The sequence below is a fragment of the Melitaea cinxia genome, chromosome 12 (assembly GCF_905220565.1).
Source record: "Melitaea cinxia chromosome 12, ilMelCinx1.1, whole genome shotgun sequence".
NCBI classification, from domain to species: Eukaryota; Metazoa; Arthropoda; class Insecta; order Lepidoptera; family Nymphalidae; genus Melitaea; species Melitaea cinxia.
Genome location: NC_059405.1, coordinates 134,709 through 151,771, shown reverse-complemented (window position 1 = coordinate 151,771; position 17,063 = coordinate 134,709). Strand labels below are relative to the sequence as shown.

The window sequence follows — 17,063 nt, the reverse complement described above, 5'->3', positions numbered from 1 at the left end:
GAATTCAGGGCACGCTTTACTATTTGCCATATGGTTGTCATCAAAATAAATTACTACTGATTGTGTGGGCTTCCACAGTAGCGCCTTCAACAACAGTTTTGTAATTTAAACGTCTAACCTTTACAACTTTACCACAACCAATAGGTGTAGAAATATTTTTTATAATTTCTTCTGGGGACCATTCTATTGGCACACCCCTAACGATACCGATTCTGATTACGTTAAAAGATGGTATAAAAGCGTGATAACCATTTTCAAGAAGCAGGCTATTATTTAAAAATGAGTTCGCATCTTTAAAATTATTAAATGCTACAGAAATTCTGTTTCGTCCTATCTTTTTCAAGCTGCCATTAATAATATTATAGAACTTATTTTTCATGAGGAAATCTCCGAATGTGATTGGGTGTAAAATCGTTCCATCGTTATCACCTTTTGTAATTTTTTGAACATGAACTAAATATGGAGACACGTCATTTTCATTATAAATATTTCTGCCTATGGGATATTTAGAGATAGTGTTATCAGGTTGGAGCTGTGATTGTGGTACTGAAACGGGGACATTTTTATTATTTTCATTTTTATTAGTCTCATCTGATTTCTCAGACTCCGAACAATGACAACCAACTTTTTGGTTTCCCGCGTTTTTTCTAACTTTCTTATTACAATATTTTTCTTATTACAAATTTTATGAAGACGAGATCTCTTAAGTGGCTTTTTAGTCATAGAGTGGTTAGTTTCCATACTCGATTCATCGTAATCTATAGTAACGAAATGGCTAGGTTGCGGAATACATTGTGAATTAAAATCATTCGCGCCACCCGGGTCCGGAGGTTCGTTCATTCTAAATATGTATTTACATACACTTACCAAAAATAGAAGAAAAACAAATTAAATACAAAACTAAAACTAAATAACAAAATATATACACTTTACACCTGTTCTGAACTATATTTAAAGTAATTTTAATAGTAGCAAGAAAAAACACAATCGCGCGCGTTCAAGTTTCCCGCTCATCCTCAATTGACATAACTTGTCATAAAAAAACTGTAATTATAATTGTCAAATATTGTCAATGTATTAATGACGTACTACACACAAAGAGCAACACGGAGGGGTGTAGCCATGTACAGGCGTTCCCCTCTGTCAAGGTATAAGATCAAATGGCCATATGCGTACAATAAAACTAGTTGCAGCCGCACTGATTACTAGACTAAATCTAATTGCGCCGTTGAATCAACGTCCTTCAAAAAATGCCAAATTGTTCTATTTTTTGCTGCAAAAAAGATCTGCCACGTCAAATTTACTAAAACATGGCGTTACCTTTCATACGTAAGTATTTTTTAATCACATTATTACTTGTATACTTCTTTTAAACCTTTTTTAAACTTAAAAATTACAAATATTATCGGTCGTGTTGACTCGATTTGTTTACCAACACAGGCCGCTCGCCCTCATACAATATGCGGATCGGTCGAGCGACTGATCGGAGTCCATTTCCGAGAAGTCACTGTCGCCGAGCGATAGTGTTGTTACCGGTTTGTTTGTAGATGGTTATCGAAAAAACGGCAAAAGCAAAAGAGGAGACAGACATTTTTGAGATTTTGATTTATTTAAAATATTATATTGCTAGCTTTTTTTAATAAACATAGTTATATAATAAAATTGCATTAAATTAAATATAATACACGCATTAATACATTTTACTAAAATTACTTAATGTGAACTTCGACTATAATGTTTTATATAAAAATTTGGCAGGATTTCTAAAAATCCAAATTTAAGGGATACATGGAAAAAAAATTGTAATAACAGATTGACCTGGACGCCTACAAAAAATAGTGTAATTTGTTCAGATCATATCAATACCACTAACTTTCAAGTGTTGGCGAACAATAGAAGGATTAGTCGAGGGCACCAAACCAACATTAACGCCACACTGTTTTTGTCCCGTAAGTTTTTATTTGTCTCATGTACAAGGTAATCAAGATATGTTTCACCTTAGTCATGGTAGTGAAATGAAGCTTTGATTTATCAACTTTGAAAATTAACAATTATTATATACTTTATTGCACTAAAAATAATGTACAGAAAAATTATACATAAAGTTGATGGCAAAGGTGGACTTATATCTAGAAGAGATCTCTTCCAGTCAACCAATGGTCATGAGAGAGAGTGTCATATAGCGGGGAACACAGTGCAAGATATAATAACGTAATAGCTAAAGAACTGTAATATATTACATACTTACAGGTATAAATACATACGATTACATAGATACATATAGATATCATACATATACATATACACACACACTACTTACATACATACATACACATACGTACACACATAAATACAAATGCATTATCATGCATTACATGTATTATAGGTAATTATATACTTACATATTCTTTAAGTAGATGATTGTAAATTGAGTTAAGAAATAAAGTGCTCCTTTAATTTACGTTTGAAGGAAACAAGAGAAGGACTCTTTTGAATGCTTTCTGGGAGTTTGTTCCACAGTATAGAGGCGCGTACGGCAAATATATTCAGTTTGAATTTGGTATTGCACTTAGGTACATCCAGTTTATTGTAGACTGGCATTGTTTGGCACAACAACGTTGCACCAAACGTATTGTGACATAATTATAATAATTAGATATATGCTGTCGCGACACTTTTTAACCGACTTCCAAAAAGGGAGGAGGTTCTCAATTCGACTGTATTTTTTTATGTATGTTACTTCAGAACTTTTGACTGGGCGGACCGATTTTGATGATTTTTAATTTAATAGAAAGCTGATGTTTATCATCTAGTCGCGTTCAAATTTCATCGAGATCTGATAAAAACTTTTTGAGTAACCTTTGATAACGCGTATATATTACGTATATTGTATTACTTGTGTGTATTTGAGATGTAATTGTTTTTGCGATGTAATTGAAGTCAGTATTTTTTTTTTTTTTCGTTTGCGAGCAAATATAATTATTTATGTGTTGTACAAAGTCTTACTACATTATATATTTCTATTATCATTAGTATTTGCACCGCACGCAATGTAAGGAATTTTTTAGGTTATTTTTTTATCTCTTGGGTTACATTATTGGAGTTTTAGTAAGGATCCCTAACATTTTTGAAAATATAGTATAACCTATGTCGCTCAAGGATAGTGTAGCTTCTCAACGGTGAAATAATTTTTTAAATCGGTCCAGTAGTTTCGGATCCTATTCAATGCTAACAAACAAACAATCAAATCTTTACTCTTTATAATCGTTTATTTTACATGAAGATGTTTGGTTTTTAGTATATAATAAATTAAGTCTATTTTTATAATAACATCTTACCTTTGTATCACTTTAAAAACCTTATTTCCCTAACCGAGTACTTGAATTTATCGATAATGCATATCGACAGTTGTTACAACCACGGCTGTAAGCAACTTGTCCGTGTAGTTGCGCCGTGTCATTATACTGTAATGACACAGAATGTATCTATGTGTGTGTGGAAAATGTAAGTGTGATTTTAATTTAGTATGTGTGAGTTTCGTAGTGACAGACGATTATTTTTGTGTGGGAATTAGATAAAGTGTGCATGTGTGTAATTTCCCCCCGCAAAAAATGACAGAAAGTTTTGTATCGGTAACAAACGCAATGGCTACTCCCCTCCGTGTTGCTCTATGACTACACAGAACAAATAGAACTGACTTGCGTAATAGTAGAGACTTGGTAGAGGCTGTAGAGAGCACAGAGTAGGGATGAAACGGTACCTCCGTCCATCGTAATCGAAGACGGCGTCGGAACCAGAGTCGGAGGCAGTTCAGAAGTGGTGACAGAAGAAAGACGTTTAACGTTTTATTTAAAGACAAATCCATATAAATAAAAATGATTGTTGCTAAGCGCATAACTCGAAAATGGCTTTACTTTTTCGGCTAATTAATTTTTGATGTTCCTTAAGGCCCACGGAAGGTTTTAATACTTAAAAAAAAAATCTGTCAGCTTTTAACAGAACGATAACGTTTACCTATATAATAGACAGGTGAGCGCTGCGCATGCGCACAGACAATGACGCGAAACAAAAAAAAAATGCGGATATTCCATTTATCTATAAAAATCAATGGGATATTCGCAATAAAAAAAAATACTAATCGATAGATTTTCAATAGCTCAATTTAAAGGACAACGTAGTTGAATTGAGCTATTGAAAATCTATCGATACATCATTTCTTTTTAATTCAAATATCCGCATTTTTAAATTTATTCAAACTATTTATATTTATTTAGTAATTAAGGAAAGTGGAGCTGTTCCAAACTGTACTTGAGCAATTATAAATGCAACTTGAGCAGTTTTTTTAGTACTTTGAGCAATTTAAAATGTTGTATACATCAAACGATATAGAAGGTTGAGAGTATTGATAAATGAATTTTTTTTTTCAACGACCTTATTGATTTTTAATTAAATAATTTAAGGTGAACAATTTAAAAGGACAAAGTAGTTGAATTGAGCTATTGAAAATCTATCAATTAGTATTTTTTTTATTACAAATATCATTATTTTGCAGGCTGGGGTGGGGTAGGTACCAATCAAGGTATACGTGGCCTATGTTGCCGGGCTTACCCGATAGGAATACATTTTTAACCAACTCAAACAAAGGAGGAGGTTTTCAATATAAGTGTATTTCTTTTTGTATGTATGTTATCTCAGAACTTTTGACTAGGTGAACCGATTTCGAAGATTTTTTTTTAAACAAAAGCTGTTGCTTGTCATGTCGTCCCATTTAATTTGATGGAGATCTATGGACTTTTTGACTAATCTTTGATAATACGTATTTACTTGATTATTTTTCCGTGTACGTACCGGTACTACAGTGATAGACAAATCAACGTTTATATTTTCTGCAGGCTTCGTATTGTCGCTAGGTATAAAATTATATATCACGCATAGGTGCAACTTTAAATTAAAAAAAAAAAAACAATTTTGCATTAACTATAGCCTGGCCGGGAATTTTTCTGCCAACCCTTTAGCCATTTTTTTCTAAAATACTAAAATAAATCTATACATATAATAAAATGGTAGGAGAGTCAAAACTGTACATTGAATATTTTTTTAAAAGAATACTTGGGGTGTGATCTACAATCGATACCGAAGCCAAAAATATAGTTTTTAAAATTTTTGTCTGTTTGTCTGTATGTATGTCCGGGATAAACTCAAAAAGTACCGCATGGATTTACTTCAAATTTGGCACGAATATTATTAAGAAGTCGGGTCAACATATAGGCTACATATTATCATGCTATCACCTACCGGGAACGAGCAGTGAACCTTTATTTCCTCAACGCATTCTGTAACAACATGTAATCTAACGACGCATATTTGAATGTTATTGTTATTATGTTAATAACCATGCTATATAAGCTAACTTCATACTATAAAAATCACGCAATATAAGTAACTAAGCAGATAAACATAATTAAATGAATATAAGAAGACAAGACAATTTTAAAGCAGCGCCATCTATGAGAATTTTCTGTAGATATGAAATGTAAAGAACAAACAGGTAAATGAATGTTATTTTAAAAGGTATAATCGTAGGTATTTTTGTTGCTGTATAGCGTTCACTCAGACGATGTTGTGGGCAGCAGCTAGTATAAAATAATGCTTATCCATCAAATAGTTGGGTGAAGTTTGTCAACAGACAGTGACTGTGATTGATATTTTTTGAAATGAAACGAACTCTTGATCATTTCCGACAAATACACTCCTAAGTTCTACGCATTATTAGTATCAATTAAAATGAATGCATCCGATGTATCAAACGAATCGATTGATAATTGTGGTAAGAACGAAGTTGGATAGAGTTTGAATTAGCGAGCGTTTAGTTTGTTTGATTAAACCGAGTGGATCCACCACTTGACTTACTTGTTACTAATTATTCCTAAGGTCGAACCGTTCTGATGTAATGTTGCGAAAGTTAAATTAAATCCGCCGGATTGGTCGTTATGAGAAATATCTGGTAAAGGTAGTCACTTTTAGGAATATGCAAGTTTAATTAAGCTACTTTATTCATTTTTACCAGATACTCATTCCCAGATTCTTCTATTCTTTTTTTATAGGTCGGCAAACAAGCGTACGGCTCACCTGATAGTAAGCGATTACCGTAGCTTATAGACGCCAGCTACACCAAAACTGAGAGCAGCTCTGGTCACCTTACTCACTACAAGAACACAACACTGCTTGAAAACAGTATTATTTGGCTGTGATGGCCGAGATATTTTCCTAGTCGGGTTGATATTTTGAGCAGGAAATTTCCTGCTATGCAGTTTGTAGTGACCCTGCTTTCTGTTCCGCGGGTTGCGGGCACGATTCCCGCCTGAGCGGCCGAGGGATAAACCTGGTTCAAAATCATCAGGGTCCGGGAGAAGAAAAACTTCATTTGAAACCCGGAATGGGGTCTCCGTCAAGCATTCGTGACATAGCTCTAAAATGCGAAAGACTCCTGCAGCCGAACTGGCTCCACACGTATCGACTCGTCGTTCCTGTGGGCCTAGCCAGTGAGGTCGAGATGGTGACGCAGAGCTTAGGCATCTCTGCGTTTTCCTGAAGAGTGTCCTAGATGACACAGTTTGACACTGTCTAAATCGTCTGCAATAGACGGACTAAGGCCAATGATGAATGATGATTTATAAAAAAAAATAGTTATAACAGTCGGCTGTTATCTGTAACGCAAGCATTAAGTTGCTTACCATAGGAACAGACGATCGTGTGTGAATGTTATAAGATATTATTATTAACAACCGATCAGGTGATTCGCGTTCTGTGCCGGCGCTTAGGCACCATTGTTGCGGGTTCGATTCCTGCTCGGGATGGATATATGTACTTGTACAAAGATTTTCTTCCGGTTGGATATCTGTCCTTGATTATGAAATTATAAGGTATTTGGTCCAATAAAGAATTTATTATTTACTAGCTGTGCCCGCGACTTCGTTCGCGTGGAATTTTAAAAAATATATTGTTCAGTTAAAAAGTAGCCTAAGTTACTACTTATTACATCAGCTATCTCCCAGTGAAAGTCCCGTCAAAATCAATGCACCCATTTCAGAGATTAGCCGGAACAAACAGACAGACAGACAGACAGACAAAAATTGTAAAAAATGTTATTTTGGTATATGTACCGTGTATACATCCATTGACATATGCATTTAGGAAAAAGCGGTTATTTTAATATTACAAAAAGACACTCCAATTTTATTTATTTGAATATATGTATATTATTATTTTTTATCTCCTCCAAGCTTGTTGCCTGGAAGAAATCTCTCTTTAGCGATAAGACCGCCTGTTGTACATTTCTTTTTGTGTATCATTACATAGCATAAAACAAAGTCGCTTCCTGCTGTCTGTATGTTTAGATCTTTAAAACTACGCGACGGATTTTGATGTGGTTTTTTTAGTAGATAGATTAATTGAAGATGAAGGTTTATATGTATAATACATACATAGTATAGTAGAGAAAGACTGATAATTTTAGAGGTTTCTAATGTTATGTTGTAAATAAACATATTGATTTGCGCGTATACTCGTATTGCAAACGCTGGCTGAACCTAGGACATAGATCAAAATAATGTACTACAGTATTGTACACCTTCAAAAGGCATACAAAAAAGTCCCCAATGGTATATATGTCTATCTCTTAGGGATAACCCACAATAAACACTTTTTATCCTTTACTTTTTACGAGAAATAATGACTTATTTACGAAGCGATTTTAAACAATATATCATTAATCCTTATGGAATCATTACCTTAAAATTATTGTGCATTTCATATAGATTAATATGACTCTTTGCAGCTTATAATTTAAATGAATATTTTTGATAATATTACATATTTAAAATTAGACATTCTATAGTATATTTAGTATCAGCATTTTACCCGTGCGAAGCCGGGGTGGGTCGCTAGTTGCTAGTATAAATTGTAAACTTCTTTTAAGTGTACAATAAAGAGTAAATTGTTATTATTATTATATTTATAAGCCGTTTTACTTAAAAGTAAACTAAAATGACTTAAGGGTTAAAGATATTGTGGACTTTACATCAATAATAATTATAACAACCTTTATAATGTATAGGAGTGATCAACTCTTCGCGGCCCGTGTTGAACTGTGCCGGTATGAACATTGTAACGTATTCCTTCAGATGAATTGTATTCAATGACTTATAATTGCCTCCTTTAGATTGATTCGTATACGAACTGACTGCAGCGTCAAAGATTCGTAAATAAACAAAGCATACATAGGCAAGAGATGTGCATCATTTTTTTTCGAATGTTTATTTCCATTTTCTTTTTATTTTGTTTTTCAGCATCTAGATATCACAATTGTTGCAAGATTTTTGATGATTGTAATTAATTATTTTAGCTAAACTATTATATTTTTACTATTAATCTCTCAAACTAATTTAACAATGTAATAATCACTAAAAGATTTGGAGCTTTAACTGTTCATACTCACATGGGACTTATCTTTTTATTATATCTTATATTAGTACATAGTAAAGCAGCGTCTTCGGTGCGACAAGACCAGCCCTGCGGTCACAAACCCGCCTGCCTAGCGTGGTGACTATGGGTAAAATACATAAGTTCACGCCATTTTTGGCGCGAAGTTGTGAATGTCCAGCAGTGGACTGTGATAGGCTGAAGTGATGATGATGATGATGATGAAAGCATAGACTTTTGTTAATAATTAACTTACCAAATGTCAAAGAGTTACTGACATGAGCACAATATATCGTTTTAACTAAATTTTTAAGTAAGATCAATTGGCTGATGATACACAAATAGTGCATTGTATCACAGCTAACAAACGTTGATTGACCTAAATATAAGCGTACAAATTCATTCATTTAAGACTCGTGACCAGACACAGTGTTTTCTAAACAATTGACGAGTCACAAAGTACGATGACTGAAAATAAAGATCCTAAGACGTTGGAAGGCGAAACTGTGGATGACGATGAAGAAAATGTGAACAGTGAGAAGATTTTAGATCTTGACGATGTGTTGGTCAATGAGTTGGGACAGTTCGGTCGTTTTCAGATGAGAAACATTCTGCTGGTCGTTATACCTATAATGATGTCTGCGTTTATGAGTGAGTACATTTTTTCTGCAGCTGCAATACCACACAGGTAAACTTGAAATCCTTCTTCTTCTTCTTTAGGGTTAATGGCTTTCAATAGTGCCAAATGATTTTGAAATAATTTAAAATTAAAACAATAATAATACTTATGTTATTAAAATCATCAAATAGTTTGACGTGGCTCTTGTGATTAGATTCAAAAAGGATTTCCAGACGTTTATGGGAATAAAAAAAAATTAATTAACATAATAATAAATGCCGTATTTACTGGCAATGCTAAAGTTTCGCCTATAATTAGAAAAATACAAAATATAAACATTGTTATCTTGCAAGCACGTGTAAGGTATGTAGTTGTACATTTGCCAAAATCATTGTAGATGTCGAATACCGGAATGCAGTGAACAAGATAAGTTTGAAAAATATGATCCCGATTGGATAGTTAACGTTCTGCCGCAGACGAGTTCAGGGTTTTCCAACTGCGAAAGATATGTCCTTTTGAATATCGAGAGCAAAGGTTCTCTGGACAACTGTCCGGCCGCCCTGTTCAACCAGACGAAGATTACGAGCTGTGATGAGTATGTGTACTCGAAAGACAACTCGGTGGTTTACGATGTTAGTGATATTTCATACAAATACTGGTAAAATAGACAATGCTATTGTCAGTCTTAATCTTAATATATATAAATTAAGCGTCACGTTGTTTGTCCGCTATGGACTCCTAAACTACTTAACCGAATTTAATCAAAGCACACCGTATGCAGTTTGATCCAACTTGAAAGATATTTTATTTCGATATATTTAATTACTATATTCAAGAAAAAAAATAAGGCGGTACGAAGTTTGCCAGGTCGGCTAGTATAATTAATTATGTAAATATAAAGCGCCGGTATGAAAATAATAGCAATTAATTATTTGTTAATTTTTTTATCCGTCAACCCGCATTGGAGCAGCGTGGTGGATTAAGCTCTGATCCTTCTCCTACATGGGGAAAGAGGCCTATGCCCAGTCGTGGGATATTACAGGCTGAAGCGTATTTTTTTTATACTTATGACCTTAAAGAGCATTTGGGGATGTAAAATAGTTAACATTTTGATGATTGACATATTAAAATGGACTGGTAAAACTGAAAAATCAAATGTAGCCCATGTCAGCCCCATTCAGGTATACCTCACACTCATTTATACTATTACCACTAGCTAAGACGGCAGACGTTACGTAGTTTTTTTTATATGAAATATTCCACTGCTAGGGAAAGGCCTCTTTCCCCATGTAGGAGAAGGATCAGAGATTAATCCACCACGCTGCTCCACTGCGGGTTGGCGGATATATTCCGTGCTACAAGTAACGATTGCTATCGGGTGTATATGATAACAACCGGGACCGACCGACTGAGCTTAACGTGCCATCCGAGGCACCAAACCAGACCGGAAATAAATATGTGTATAAACACCCTTACACCAGAGCGGTCGTCTGTTATACGAGTCTATAGATAATATATATGTACTGTGTGGCTACGGTACTAAAGAATATAGCCATCCCCTCTCTTCCCGTGGGTGTCGTAAGAGGCGACTAAGGGATAACACAGTTCCGCTACCACCTTGGAACTTAAAAAGCCGATCGGTGGCGGGATAGCCATCCAACTGCTGGTTTTGAAATACACAGGCCGAAGACGGGCAGCAGCGTCTTCGGTGCGACAAAGCCAGCCCTGCGGTCACCAACCCGCCTGCCCAGCGTGGTGACTATGGGCAAAACACATGAGTTCGCGCTATTTTTTGGCGTGAACTTGTGGAGGCCTATGTCCAGCAGTGGACTGTATAGGCTGTAATGATGATGATGATGATGATAGATAATAATATATTTTAATACACCTTGAGATTTAATATGGTACTGACAAACTTTCCAGTTTGATCTCGGGTGCCAGGACTGGTTAAGAGCTTTGGCTGGAACCCTGAACAGTTTGGGTATCCTGCTGGCGATGCCGATCACCGGCTACATCTCAGACCGCTTCGGGAGAAAAATCGCTCTCGTCGTCAACGTCTTCAACTTGAGTCTCATTGGTCTCATTCGAGCGTTCTCCGTCAACTACTCCATGTATATGGTGTTGCAAATCGTCCAGACGACGCTTGGCGCTGGAACTTTTAGTTCTGCTTACATTTTTGGTAAGGATATATGACTTGTACACATTTTTACGAAAAAAATGTTCAAGGTCTTACGTAATCTCGATAAATTGGAGCTGCTAGCTTCAAAACAGATATTTAAGGCGTAGTTTGTAAGTTAAGAAAAAATAAGAGATAGCTAAAAGATATTAAGTGATCACTCTTTAATGCTGTTAGCATTAAGTTTTTTTTTTTTTTAGAAACGAACTAGATACTTTTTCATAAAATTAAATAATGAACACGTAGTAAGCTTTGAAATTATTGTTTCTTTGTTCGTCTCATCATATTGTAGCTGCTGAGCTAGTCGGTCCGAAGTACCGGGTAGTCACAAGCGCAACACTGTCCTCAATCTTTGCGACGGGACAAGTGATACTCGGTGCTGTAGCCTGGCTGATCCAACCTTGGCGGTACATGAGCATGGCTCTTCATATTCCTGGGTTCCTTGTGGTCACCTACTATACAGTCCTACCGGAGAGCGTTCGCTGGCTTCTCTCCAAAAGGAAATACCTTGAAGCGAAGAAAGTCTTGGAAACTGTGGCCAGAATAAATAAGACACAAATAAGTGACAAATCTTTGGAAGCGCTCATAAATAACTCAAGAGCTTCTCTCAATCATCAAGCAAAGGTAAAGCAGATACAGTTTTCTTACTGTTCTAATTTAACCCACTTTTTGGTTGTAACCAATTAGGATCACGCAGTTTATTTTTAATTTTTTAAATTATTTCATTGAAACATACGACGCTTAAGTTTGTAGGATGAAAGACGAAAGGAAAATTTGATATGTAGAATTTTCAAAAAAATGCTCTCATTACTTATTTCGTGTTCTCGTTAGTGGTTAGTTAGTATTTTTTATAAATTAAGAACAGTAACTTATATAAAATATATAATTCTATTCATGTTTCGTTTCTGGAATAGTTTTTATTTTTTTACACCTATTTTTTGCGCAGACCGTTCAGGCACTAATAAAAATTCATGCGCATTTTTTTTAAATAATTTTTTTCTACAAAGATGATTAGATATGCTAGGAGTAACATAAAGTAAACTTCCTCTTAACCCAGCCCTTTCCCAAAAATCGTTATTAGCGGACGTCTACTAACGATATGTATAAACTACCCTCCTGCCGAACTTCATCTTTATACGTGAAGAAGTTTTCGATACTTGATACTTGATTTCGTGACGAGTGAATGACCTATACATATATTTACTGGTAGATAAAAGTTTTTGATTACTCTGATATCCTTCAAGTACGTTTTCAATAACAAGTTATAAATCAAGGCTTTCCTTATATCAATTCTGTCTTATCTTGTTTTTAATAAATCCTACTTAAATAATTAAATTAGATAACAAAACATTTGTATAACATTTGTTTATTTTATGCTGTTTAAAAATAATTACGTCTGGTTATACGTATTTACTACCGCAGCAGTTAGCATATTTTATTTCCAAGGAAGCTTAAAAATAATTAAGATTAGTAACTTAGTTAACAAATGACGGGGTTGCGAGGATTATTTGCTTATTATATGACAGCAACATGTATACTTATATTGACACTTGCAGACCTGGCCACGCGTTGTTGTGGCTGTTAAAAATATCGCGGTGATTAATCAAAATAAAATATAGTCTATAGTTTAAGTTGGATAAAGTTACATATCTGTGCAAAATTTCATTAAAATCGGTACAGTAATTTTGGAAATCAGCCCGGTCCAAAATCCTGACACGAAACTTTTAAGCAACATTATTAAACTGTCATTAAATTACCCTCGTGTGTACGTTGGCGTCGTGCCAATGAGCGCGTCACCTCAATTTTATAGTTAAGTCAGTTATTAATTATCTTTACCCATGTCTTCTCCTTACCCATGTCTTTTCTATATCATTTTTTCAAATGTGTCGATTTTATAGTTCCGTAGTAATGAGCTGTAATTACTACTGCTTTATTTTCTCGTATAACCTCGGCAGTGGCATGAGTCCATGAACTCGTGTATCTCTATATGGAAGTCGAAACGAGGATTTCTTCCTTCGAACGAAAGAAGTTTATTAACACGTTGTGTTGCGCATGCCGTGTGGTGTCGGCCGAGTAGAATAGCACCACCCCCTTTCTTTCCGTGGAGGTAGTAAAAGGCGACCGAGGGATAAACCTGGCTCAAAATCATCAGGGTCCTGGAGAAGGAAAAATTCATTTCAAACCCGGAATGGGATCTCCGTCAAGCATTCATAGCTCTAAAATGCGAAAGACTCCTGCAGCCGAACTGGCTCCACACGTATCGACTCATCGTGAGGGTGGCGCAGAGCTTAGGCAACTCTGGGTTTTCCTGGAGAGTGTCCTAGGCGACAGAGTGTCTGTCTGACACTGTTTAAATCGTTTGCAATAGACAGACTAAGGCCAAAGGATGTAATTGATTCAACTCTGCACATATGGGGTAGATATTTTTAAAATATTTTCAAACACGTATCACATACGTATTACATATACATATACGTACATGCAGATGCAACAGCCAAAAATGTATTATTTTTTCTTATATATTTTTTCTTATATATTTTTTCTTATGTATCTTTCTGTCTGTATCTTGGGTGGTGGCGGTTATAATTTGGTTAAAAAGAAAATATTTTAAAAATTGCCTTACAAATATATAAAGCCCTCTTATTTTCCGCTTTTAGATAACATTCAATTTTGAAAAATTTCGCTTTTAGATTTTCAATTTTAGATAACAGAAGGATTTTTTCGGATTAAAAATTTTCAAAAGTTATGCGTTTTAGACGACATGTAAATCATAATTAGAAATTGGAACGTACTGGCCGTTTTTTGGGATATATTTTCAAAAAATTGCCGTGAAACAGCTCAGTCCTAGAATAATCTTTTATCTAGATGTAGCACAGACTTCCACGTATTAAAGACTTAAAGAAAGATATATTATTAAGGCTAGTAGTTTTTCCACGAATAAAAATCCACTTTAGAATGATACATACAAAATGATAATATACATCAATCATTCATCATCATTACAGCTTATACAGTCCACTGCTGGAAATAGGCCTCCACAAGTTTACGCCAAAAATAACGTGAACTCATGTGCTTTGCCCATAGTCACTACGCTGGGCAGGCGGGTTGGTGACCGCAGTATTGGCTTTGTCGCACCGAAGACGCTGCTGCCTGTTTTCTGTTAATATTTTAGTTTTACAAACGTCATATTATACAGTCCTGTGACTGATATTACGTCACTTCCGTTATATCTTTTTCTTACGGTTTTAGTATCACATTTTTTTCAGTTCGGTCGCCCAGCCAAATGTCAAGCCTGCCGTAAGGAACTTCGTTCCAATAAATTTATTATAGTGTTATCACATTTATTTCCAGGAGAAGAGTGGTAGCATAGTAGCAGCAATCCTACGTTCCCCAGTATTGCTCCGACGAGTCTGCACGACGCCTATCTGGTGGATTACGACGGTTTTTGTTTACTATGGACTATCTATCGACTCGACGAGCCTCTCCGACACCATATATTTGAACTACATCTTGACTTGCGCCGTCGAAATACCCGGCTTCTACACTGCAGTTCTGATTCTGGACAGAATCGGAAGGAGAGGCACTCTTTCTTCTGGATTCTTCTTTAGCGCAATATGTAACATAGTTTTTGTCTTCATTCCTAATGGTAAGCTTTATTCGTGCCAAACTCTGATTAATTTCTAGTGACAAAATATTAACTATAAGTTTTGGACTTGTTGTAAACTGAGTAACAACTCGTGTAAAGTTTTCTCACTATCTTTCTCTCGTATGTCTTCTTTTCCAGAACTTTCGGTATTACGTCTAGTCATTTACCTTCTGGGGAAATTTGGTATCTCCATGGTGATGACGTCATTATACTTGTACACTTCAGAACTGTACCCAACTGAATGTCGTCACAGCCTCCTCGCGTTTTCTTCTATGATTGGTCGCATTGGATCCATCACAGCTCCACTAACACCCGTACTTGTAAGTAAAAATAATAATGATTGATTAATTAATTCAACATGTTTCAACCTGTTCTATATATGAGTTGTCCTTTATTGTCTACATTAAGTAAAAAAAAAATGATTTAGTAATTTTAGAAAGATATCTTTAGGGTCTGTGGATAAGGTAGTAGCTGTTGTCACAGCGCACGTTGCGTGAGCCTTTTACATACAGTGATCGTTTTTCCTACAAATTATCCTTTACAATAACGGCATGCCAATGTTGGGCATAAGTCTCTTTATCCATGTAGGAGAAGGGTCCCTACTATGAGTAACTACCTACTATGAGTGTCTAGGATAACAACCGGGACCGACTGCTTACCATGCTCTCTAAAGAACAGTGTAAAATATAGAGTACTAGCTGACCTGGCGAACTTCGTATCACCTTATTCTTTTCTGAATAATAACATAATATATCAAAATAAAATATAGCCTATCTTTTAAGTTGGATCAAACTGCACACGGTGTGCAAATTTGATTAAAATCGGTTAAGTAGTTTAGGAGTCCATTGAGGACAAACATTGTGACACGAGATTTATATATATTAAAATAGACACCCAAACAGGAAAGGAATATTTGTAAAAATATATAATTATAATGAAATAACTTTGTCGGATTATATCGCAGTTTATTAAGTTTTTTAGATGCTCGACGTTTCAGATACTTTACAGCAACATGGTCACGGGAGGAATGAATAGAAAATGTAATAATATATAATTACACATTAAGCATCCATTTATTTACTATTCTAAGCTATATCTAAGCTTCATACTGGCGTTAAAACTGTTAAAATAAACATACAAAAAAAAAATATCTTCTTGTCTCTTAATAAATAACCGAAAACGCTAACAGAGTTTGTAAGCCTATAAAGCACATTTCCGTAGTGACTAATTGACAATAATTATATAATTGATAATATTATCACACCCAAATGACATTACATACGTTATTCAGATTCTAAAACATATTTTGTATTAAAAATGTACCACTGTAATATTGCATCATATGACTTACCTATGTATGCAGAAGTCACTTTTTTACTATACTGTACATATATGTACAACACAAATATATTAGGTACAAAATTTTTATGGGACCTGAATTGAAATGGCTACTATTTCGCATCAAATGAAATAAAAATCACGTAAATCGGGTCAAAAATCTCAATGAAGTCGGTGTTAAAAAAAACTCCAACCGAATTGAGAACCTCCTCCTTTTTGAAGTCGGTTAAAAATTCGCAGAAATGTTACGAAAACGTACAATAAATATGTGAATTACTGCTATTAATATTGTTTACTCTTTTTATTGTAGATGGAATACTGGCACGGGATTCCTTCACTGATGTTCGGCGCGATGGGAGTTATCTCAGGTGTTCTGGTCCTCACGCAGCCAGAAACCTTGGGCACCAAGATGCCCGACACCCTGGCAGAGGCAGAAGCACTCGGAAAACCAAGAAACACAGACAGAAGTGGTTGAAGTGACGAGAAGATGACAGAATACTAAACATCATTATGTTATGCTTGCGATGTAATCGTAAAACGATTAATTTGTCCTGTAACCTTTTTTGCTATTATAATTTGTACTCACTTTGAATATATTCATATTAAAACTTTCTTTATAACTCTGACAAGAACAAAAAAATTATTATATTAATTAATTAACTGAGTTAGGGCAGAGGAAATATCCAGCAGGAAATATCCTGCTCAAAATCTAGAGCAGCCTGATTGAGGAAGTACCACGACTTTACAGAAGATCACAGCTAAACAATACTGTTCTCGAGCAGTGGTGTGTTCCTGTGGTGAGT

At 35.1% G+C, this 17,063-nt stretch overlaps 1 protein-coding gene across 1 annotated transcript; it reads left to right on the top strand.

The window, feature by feature from the left end:
• Positions 1-8,945: 8,945 nt before the first annotated feature.
• On the top strand, positions 8,946-16,868 carry LOC123658602 (organic cation transporter protein-like). Its single transcript, XM_045593973.1, has 7 exons — positions 8,946-9,169; positions 9,498-9,732; positions 11,024-11,279; positions 11,569-11,900; positions 14,628-14,922; positions 15,061-15,242; positions 16,571-16,868. Exons 1-7 carry the CDS (start codon positions 8,946-8,948, stop codon positions 16,733-16,735), a joined length of 1,689 nt encoding a protein of 562 aa, XP_045449929.1. The 3' UTR covers positions 16,736-16,868.
• Positions 16,869-17,063: the final 195 nt, after the last annotated feature.

Coding starts and splice junctions, on each gene's coding strand:
- LOC123658602 (XM_045593973.1), top strand. CDS start 8,946: ATGACTGAAAATAAAGATCCTAAGACGTTGGAAGGCGAAACTGTGGAT. Junction 11,901..14,627: donor CTCTCAATCATCAAGCAAAG/GTAAAGCAGATA, acceptor ATTTATTTCCAG/GAGAAGAGTGGTAGCATAGT. Junction 14,923..15,060: donor TTTTGTCTTCATTCCTAATG/GTAAGCTTTATT, acceptor CTTCTTTTCCAG/AACTTTCGGTATTACGTCTA.